This window comes from Parus major, chromosome 3, assembly GCF_001522545.3.
Source record: "Parus major isolate Abel chromosome 3, Parus_major1.1, whole genome shotgun sequence".
Taxonomy (NCBI): Eukaryota; Metazoa; Chordata; class Aves; order Passeriformes; family Paridae; genus Parus; species Parus major.
This window is the reverse complement of record NC_031770.1, coordinates 47,639,186-47,648,573: the sequence shown is the minus strand read 5'-3', so window position 1 is coordinate 47,648,573 and position 9,388 is coordinate 47,639,186. Positions and strand designations below refer to the sequence as shown.

Below are 9,388 nucleotides of genomic sequence, written 5' to 3'. Positions count from 1 at the left end.
CAGCGCGGCGGCGGCGAGGCCGGGGGAGCGGGAGCGCCGCCGCCGAGGACCATGAGGAAATTTAACATCAGGAAGGTGCTGGACGGCCTGACGGCGGTCTCTGCCGTCGCCTCGGCGTCGTCCGCCGCGCAGCAGCAGCAGGCGGGGAACCGGGAGACCGAAATCCAGGAGACGCTCCAGTCCGAGCACTTTCAGCTCTGCAAGGTGAATGAATGCTGCAGCCCCGAGCCGGCGGGCGGCCGGGGAAGGGGGCGCGCCGCCGCGATGGGCGCTGCGGGCTTTGCTCCTCCGTACCGACCTCGCCGAGCCTGCCCGCCGCTCCTGTTTACTTGTTTGGATTGATTATTTCGGGGGCGAAGACGGGAAGAAAGCGGTGGGTGTAGCTGTACAGGTCTTGCCGGATTTCTTTAGACATCTTTCTTGGAGAGTTTCGGGGTTTGTCGTCGTCTAGGCTCTTTCATGCGAGTAATACTGGCAGTGTTCACTGAGGCTTCGTAGAAAGAGTTGGATGGATGGGGGAAGGAGTGACACTTAGCTGTAGTGCAGATCTGATTATCGCGGCGTTTGAGTAGAAGCCTCTGCTAATGAGCCTGAAGGACGGGGAAGCTGTCCCTCTGCATTATTTGGAAATTCTTTATCCTGTTCCTTTACGCCTGAAAAAGGCTTTCGATGTTTGTGGCGGTTTTCACTGCAGTGTGTGTTGCCAAGTTGGTGATGCTGCTATTGCAAATCCTATCTAGAGACGAAGTTCCCGTTTATTTATTTGCTTGTGTGTGATATGATAACTGCAGTTTGTGTCTGCACGCTTCAGAAAATGATGCAGCGAATTAACCACCAGCTGATTCAAGAGGAATAAAAGCTGATTGGAATATCAATACTCATTTTTATCTTTGCAGTGCACCTCTGGCCTAGCTGGACATGGATGAGCTTGTTTGTGGGCTCTCCTTGTTTTTTTCTGGTATTGCAGGCATTACTGCTGCTTTTCAGGAGTTGGTCACGAAGGATGTGGAGAAGAGCAGAGCTGTTGCCAGTTAGACTTTATTCAGTTGTGAAATACAGAGAGTTGTGGGGTATGCCTGCAACTTCAGTGACATACGAGGAGTATATCAGAAGTTTGCTGTGTGTTTATGAGGTCCTGAAATACCTCTGCTTTAAACTAAAGGCTTAGAAATAGGAAAGCTGGTATTTGTATGGCTTAGGATGCGTGCATTTAGAGTGGAAGAACTTGTATTATGTTCTCAGTTCTGATTAATTGCAGCCTGAGAAGTTTAATGGAGTCATTGCTTGGTCAATTACCAAATTAGTCTTGGCTAACCAAAGAAGCTGAATGTGCCAATAGTTCCATATTAAGAAAGAATCCCATGACTGAGGGGGTTTGCTTTTGTTCGATGAGGTATTTTTTGGTTTTGTCAATTCTGGGGCTGTCTGTTTTCTTTGAGGGAAGTAAGGTGTGAGAGATTGGTAGGCTCTGTCAAGCTCAAGTTGCTGGTTTTTTTCTTTACTGAGCTGAGAGAGGTTGCACTGTCATGTTGGGTCTGTTGGATTGAAATTGAAGTGATTCTCATAAAAGCATGTATAGTAGTTTGTAATAGTTCTGATGACAAGTCTGGCTTTGTTGCCAAACTTGCTAGGAACATCTCAGATTTTCACAGTTTATAGTCTTTGTTAGAGCTGAAAATAAGATTACTCAGGGAATGAGGTAGATGAAAAAATGAAATGCTGAGTTGATACAGTCTTTATACAGAAGAAATGTAAGATTCAAATTAAGTTTCAGAAAGTCTGATTGTCACTTGATGCTCAAAGATGAATGACTAATTATGACTAAAAAAATCTTTTGTAACTGGTTCATGTAAGGCAGGTGATTTTCTCAGTCTGTGATTAAATTGCTTTGTAGTTCCTTTTAAAATTGTGATTAACATTGAATGCTGTCCTCTAACATACAGTCTTGATTCTGTTTATTTTTGGTATCCTGCTTGACCCATTGTTACTGCGCTGCTGTGACTTGTTAGACTGTACGCCATGGTTTCCCCTATCAACCTTCAGCCTTGGCATTTGATCCGGTTCAGAAAATACTGGCCATTGGGACTCAGACTGGAGCACTAAGGCTGTATCCTTTCATATTCTGCAGTGGATTTAGTGCACCTCGCACAAGTGATGTCTTGATTGAGCTGCTGCAACCATTCAGAAGTCTGGTGGGAACCAGGTATGCAGGAGGAGAGAAAACCAGCAAGCTGTCTTTGCTGTGGGTAGCTTGGCTGTTCTGGTTGCTCTTTGTGTCAATTCAAGTTGTGTCAGTGATGTGAGGCACGGCTGCTCAGTTGCCGTTATCTCAAGTTAATAGATAAATTTTGTGGAGGGTTACTAGTGTGCTGACAGTTTATAGCAGCTGACTGCCAATCTAAAGAGGGATGGGGGCTGAGCTCTGTTTTGTTGTTCTGCTCCATCCTCTGGGGTTAAAACATTCTGTGCTGCTTGGTGAGGTGATGTTTGTTTGGTGGTTTTTGTCATAGGGTTTTCGGTTGGGCTTTTTTTTGGGTGATGGGCTTATTTTTGTTTGGCTTGTTCTTAAGATAAACTTCGTAATGCTCTAGTGACCTGCTACTACTTCTGTGTTGCCAAATGAAGGTTTCAAGTGGGGACAGTAAAAGGTGCAGGAATTAGATCTTGCTAAAAGCTTCCAAGTGACTGAGAGAATCCGAATGAATTTGTGAAGTAAAGCACTAGTAACCCTGCTTCTTTTTGTGCACTAAAAAGTGAACTACCCATATGTTTATAGCCATATGGTACCACAGCCATATGCTACTATCCAAGCCATGTAACAACATATGTGTTTAAACTTTTATTTTTAAAAGAAGGTGTCCTGTAGATTCTTTAATCCCCATTGCTGTTGCCAGAACCTTTACTTGTCAGCACAGGAGAATGAATCAAATTCTTTGTTGTCCTGAAATTGACTGAATTCTAAACATTATGGGGAAAGCTTAGGCCATCTTGCTAGAGAAATTGACTTAATCCTCTTTAAACTGTACGTAAATCTAACAATTTCCTTTGGTGTTTATATTAGTCTCCAAGTGAACCTTTATTGTTTTTTTCTGGTTTATCACTACCCTCTCTATAAGGTTAATTGCCATAACGGTGTTGACTTTTAAAAGCTGAATAAGTAGAACTGAAAAGCTAGATTTCTCTTATGAGCTCTCCAGATTTCTTAACTCAGATCATGAGGAATAGGGCTGATAATGCAATGTTCTTAATGCCATATTTGAAACTACACCTGATTTCATAAATTTTCTTTTTGAAGAGGTTGTGGAGTTGACTTAAATGAAGAGCAAACTGTGTGTGGGTAGTGTTAATTACTCTTATATTGATAAAATAGATGCTAAAGCAAAAAGAGACGAAGAAGTAAGAACTTGGATTGGAGGAAGAGAGGAGATCAAAATGTACCTGTTTAGAGCTTACTCACCTGTAATTTTGGGCAACATGATGTTGCAGTTTGGATAATGATGACTCAACAAAACCTGTTTCTGGGCACTCATCCATGGCTACACACACCTGTGAACTCTTGGAGTGTGAATTGCTTTCTAAATAATCGAGAGAGGTATTGCAAGATTCTTTGGGAAGACAGCATTACTGCGAGAAAATGACAGGAAATGTGTTTTCTAAAAGAAGGGAAGAAGTTTCATGCAGAGACTGAAATGCTGGTGTTCCTCTAACCTGATGAAGATGAATATGCTTTTCAGTACTTTGATACAGCTCTTGATTCATGGAAGAACAGGTTAAAACCTCTCAGCTGAATGGGTAGCCCTGTAACCACACAACACTGCAGAATTTGCCTCTCCTGTGATTACGTCCTCTTTGTGATGGAGGAATGCAGGCAGAAGGAATAGACTCAGACATATTCCCAATGTAAAAGCAGCCTCTTCCTTTTTCTGCTGGTTTGAGAAGAGTGGATAAGAGTGAGGCTTGCAAGAAGTGCTCAAAGATAGAGCCAACCCTCAGGATGCTTTGCCCACTAAGGTTTTTATGAATAATAAATTACTTGCAAGGGTTCATTAAAGTGGGAGCCACTTACTCTTTAAGGCTGCAAAAGTGTTTTTAATTGAAATGAGGTATGGACTAAAAAGACTGAGTGTCAGTAAAGTGTTATTCATTGAAAAATTGTGAAAGTGCAATGCAAGTCCTCATTTTCTTCTGTGTTCATGCTGTGAGAGTATAAAAGTAAAGGAATGATTATGTTTCAGCTAATATCCATTAGCATCCAGCAAATGGGAGCTGGATATTAATGTTTTCCTTGTGTCTTCAAGTATAGGTACATCTTTTTATGCTTTCTGTTGCAAATGAGTAATCTGAGGAACAGGGGAAACAAGTTTGGTATTTTCTTGGAAAGGGTATTAATGGTAAAATATTCTTAAATCAAGGAGTGAGAACCTGTTTGAGATTTCATTAATATGTGAGGAAAGTAATGTTATAGTCCTGATTTGGCTTTGGGCTAACCTCCTGACAGAGTTTCTCTATTTGGTCAGTCTTCAAACTGGCTATTTTCAATTCAAAACTAGTATTGATCACAACAGGTTAATGTGAGTTTTCTAAATCACACTCTTATCTCATTCTTCTTTATGAGGACTCTGTAGCCACTACTGGAAGAACAGAGAGACTTCTTATTCACAGGTACTAAATGTTTGCAGTTCTGTTAAAATTGTCTGTAAAAATAGAGCTGAAACTTTGCCTGAAGAACCAAAATGTGTGGTTACAAATATACTGCCATTTCAATGACTTTGTCTTTATTTATCTTAATGGATAAATATGCTAAACATCTGTATTGAATTCTCTAAATCCACAAAGTAAATGTAAAAATGGAAGTACCTAATTTATAGCTGTCATGTTGCACTAATGGGATTAGAAATATAATTACTACTCTGTTAATATTTTTTGCCTCTGGACTTGATGGGTGTAGTTTGTAACACAGTGTGCCAGAGGGGCAGCTTTGCATTCTATATCCGTAAGCAGCTGTTGGTTCTAGATCCTGTAGTTTTAAGAGGGAGAGAAGTCTGTAAAAATACTAGGAAGAGACTGCTTTTAGTGTAAAACTTTAACCTTATGAGTCATGAAAGTTAGTTTGGGATTATTCACTGGTTTAACTTGAGCAGTATATCCCTTTTATTCATTATAAAAAGCTTGATTAATTACTAAGAAACATTTCTAACTCTTATTTAGCAAAGAGATTTAAAACCAAGCTTTTTGGAGGCAGACAGATCCTTAGAGAAGTATTTCCCTACCCAAAAAAGCAATTAATAACAAAAGTTCTCTTTGTTCTCAGCTATGAACAACATCTTGGTTACTGTACAGTGTATAAGAAAAGCTACAAAGTGAGTAGCTCAGTAGAGTAGAAACCTTGAGCAGCCTTGAAGTCACCCTCTTCCTGAGACTAGGATCTGTTAAAGCAGTTAAGCTGTTGGAGTCTGTTTTCTCTGTTGCAAAGGAAATTGAGGGATGAGGTAGACACAAGGCCAGAAGCACTCTGCTGAGCGACATAAAATCTCAAATGATTTCTCCCAAGTAGTGGCACTCAGCTGGACATGCTGGTCTGGTTGTTCCTCTGTTTGTGGTGCTGGTTGGAGGATACTTTTTCCAGCTGTTTGAGGTGTGTGAGTCTCAGCTCTTGTGTGGCAGTTCTGCTTCAGGCTCCCTCTTCTCTGTGCTGCATTTTTGTGATTGGGTGTGATCCCCACAGGGAGCAATTGTGCTCAGTTATTGGTTTCAAACTGCTGTGTTCAGTGTAAGCTGCTGGGGGCCTCTTTTGTCACTACAGGTCTTTGGTTTTCTCCATACTTGAAGGGATTTAGCTGCTGTTAGAAGGGGGGCTTTCAACTCTTGATCTACTGTTGCAACATGTGAGACATCAAGTAGTTAAAAATTCATCTATGCTTTGCTTCTTTCCTGTGCATACCTGAACCTTTACAGTAGGACATATAGTCCTTGGTGTTAAGAAAGTTTTGTGCATAATTGGCTGTGCTTTGTTTTCCCAGCAGATATCAAAACCTTCTAATGATTTAGAGTTCAGTTTATCTACTCAAGGTTTAACTCGATGTAATTGGTTAGACTTTACCCCGTGACGTCCTGACAGTGCTCAGTGTCATAAGTAATAGCCCTGCTTCTGTGCTCTTCTACTTAGAAGGCCCTCTGGAAGCATAATGTGGTTGAACAGGGGGGTTGTGTAGACTCTGAAGAGGATAGAGAAAGATGTAATGAACTCTTTTCAGGATTTTTTTTGCCTTTAGGATGGTGTTTCCTCTGAAGTTTTAAGTCCAGGACTCTGTACAATTAATAATAATAGTCAGCTGAGCTTTTTTTTGTTTGCCTTTATAAGGTATAATAAACTTCGAAGCTGCTTCAAAGCAGAAACATTGAAGGAATTGGTCCCTGCTGTTTAACTGCTCCATCTTAAACAAGTTTCTTCATTTTCCGACACTTTAATTTCTATATAGCGAAACTAGGACAATATATCAAATTAGGTGTTTTGTGATAGTCTCCCAACATTAATGCAATAGCTACTGGTGCTTAGTGCCTTAAAAATACACATTTGCAACATGAAATTCAGCCTCTCTCTTGATAGTGGGAGTTCTAGTAAGGAAGACCATTTTCACTGGAGATAATTGAGAATGAAGGGAGTACCTGTGGAGTGTTGTACCTTCCACACAGACCAAATTGTGCCTCTGATTCTTTATTCCCCAGAAGAATAGGTTATTTAATTAAAGTTGGCTTTTCTTTTCCCTTTACAAACCAAGATCACAGGAAGGAGAAAAATTGGATTGTTCATCATCCCATTGTTAAAAATCTGAAGATTCCAATTGTCCTGAATGTTAATATCTGTTAATTTCCCCACAGTCTTTTCAGCACTCAAAGATGTCTTATGCAAGCAAATGGCTGAAGTTTTTGTGTTTGGGGTATATAAAACTTGTTTTCTGTAATTTCCATTCTCCAGCCTTTTTGAGAACTCACTTTTTAAAAAAATCAAAATAGCTCAAAAGCCTGGTAAAGTATGTGGTTCCATGCACTCAATTTCTGATGAAGCATTTGTTGCAACATCTGGAAAGCTTTGCCATAGATGTATACCACAAAATTCAAGCAATTTGGTAAATTCTCTGAAGCTCTAACAAAATACCATTCCCAAATTGTTATGTGATTATATCCATTAAAATTACATCTCCTTTGGATCGTTCAGATTTTCCTTGTGGAAATATCAGATTGAGATATTTGTGTGTTGGGGTCTCTGCTTTTTGAGTATTTTTTTATTGAAGTAGTTCTATACTTGCTCTTTCTTCTCTGTAGTAGCTCTACACTGGCAGTAGGACAGTGGCTGGAGTTGTTTAGAATATGCAAAGATTTCAGTTTTTTTTTTAAACAGAGCATTTGCAACTGAATTTGGCACATCTTCAAGTGAGATGCTGGACCAGATGAACCTGGGTAATCCTTTCTGACCTAAATTACTCTGTAACTCTGCTGATTCTGTGAATACACCAAATTTGAACTGAACTACTCTTTCATGGATAGTCAGGGTCTTTTGACATTTGTACACTGAAGAAAATGTTCTCAACCCTTGTCAGTAGTGTTCTGGACTTTGAACAAATATGCCTGTTTTGGGAAAAGTACTTTGGTAAACCTATAAAAAATATTGCAGTAGTGTCATGTCAGAGAGACACTGATTATTTATTTTTAAGAAAATATTTGTCTACCTTGCCACTCAGTTCACACAGAGTCGTTTAAACAAGAAAACTACTTTGCTTAAAGCATATGTTAATCTTGTCACATTTCTGTTTCTTTTAACACTACTGCATTTCTTGTCATATCATCTGGCACTTTGTTCACATGGTTATTGTTATCTTAGTGAAAAATTCCCATCCTCTAAATGAAGACAATCAGCTACTTTTGTGTATTCTGAAATTAAATAGGGCCGAAATGGCATGGTGAGGCATGTATCTCCCAAAAGTGCATGGAATTAAAGCAACTGAGTCCTACACAGAGAAAGCTTTGACTGAATTCTTTATAATAAATAGGATGGTGTTCTTTTTAAATCTGTGGTTTTACTTGTTGGGAAACTTAGAGTGTTGGTTTTGGCTGGAATAAAGTTAGTTTTCTTCACAGTAGCTGATATGAGGCTGTGTTTTGGATTTGTGCTGGAAACAGTTGTGATAATGCGGGGATGTTTTCCTTACTGCTGAGCAGGGTTTATACAGAGCCAAGGCCTTTTCTGCCTCTCACCCCGCCCTACCAATGAGCAGCCTGGGGGTGCACAAGTAGCTGGGAGGGAACACAGCCTGGGACAGCTGAACCAAAGGATATTCTATACTATATGGTGTCATGCTCAGGATATAAAGCTGGAAGAGAAAGAAGGAAAGGGAGGGAGGGAGGATGTTTGAAGTGGTGGCGTTAGTCTTCCCAAGTCACTGTTACACATGATGGAGCCCTGCTTTCCTGGGGATGGCTCCTGCCCACCCACGGGAAACAGTGAATTAATTCCTTGTTTTGCCTTGCTTGTGTTCAGGGTGGTTTTTGCTTTGTCCCTTAAACATTTTATATCTCAAACTGTGAATTTTCTCTCTTTTTCAATTTTTCTTCCCCATCTCACCAGAGGGAGTGAGCAAGCGTCTGTGTGGAGCCTAGTTGCCAGCTGGGGTTAAACTCCAACAATCCTTTATGACACCCAATGTGCAGCTCAAAGGATTTGAGATAATGACAGGTTTGATTGGCATGTGCTAGATTGAATTTATAGCTGTAATTGCTGATCAGCTATTAATTGGCAGGTGCCTGTGCTTATTAGAGTCTGTCTCTTATACACATCTAGATGTGTGTCTGTGCTGTGCCCTGGGCTGCCAGGGACTGCTGGTGAACTGCAGCCAAAGGGATCTGACCCATGGATGAATCTGTGTGGGAGCAGGAAGGTCTGGAAGCACCTCTGGCTGTGTCAGTGCAGCAGCAGGAATAGCTCTGGAGGGATGGAGGCCCAGGGACAGGTCTGTGCTGCAGACAGGTAGACACTGACACATCAGTGCCTGTGGATAAGTCCATGCTGGAGCACCTGAAAGTGTGTGGCCATGGAAAATCCCACAACAGAGCAGGTATTCCCCTGGAAAGACTGCAGCCATGGGTACGGCTATGATGGAGCAGGTTTATCTCTGAAGGGACTGTAGGTAAGGCCATACTGTAGCAATTGTGGGGAAGCAGCAGGTCTTTCATTGGGAGCGTTACTAAATATATTTTAATTCTACTAATGCATCTTGTAGTAGTAATCACTTTTGTTCAAAAATACCTAAGTATAATTGTATTGAAACTCATACTGTAATCTACAGAAATGAACTTTACGATGAAAACTTCCCTGCAGGTATTTTACTGACAG

The 9,388-nt window shown here is 40.7% G+C and overlaps 1 protein-coding gene across 7 annotated transcripts in view; it reads left to right on the top strand.

The window, feature by feature from the left end:
- The first annotated feature begins 17 nt into the window (after nucleotides 1-17).
- STXBP5 (syntaxin binding protein 5) overlaps nucleotides 18-9,388 on the top strand; it is a 105,153-nt gene continuing 95,782 nt past the window's right edge. For 6 of the 7 annotated variants that reach the window (XM_015621638.2, XM_015621636.2, XM_015621632.2 and 3 more), the window contains exons 1-2: nucleotides 52-204; nucleotides 2,010-2,107. In XM_015621638.2, coding sequence (XP_015477124.1) covers nucleotides 52-204; nucleotides 2,010-2,107 — 251 coding nt within the window. Of the gene's footprint in view, nucleotides 205-2,009; nucleotides 2,108-9,388 lie in introns of all 7 variants that reach the window. The other variant, XM_015621631.2, reaches the window with a different exon arrangement.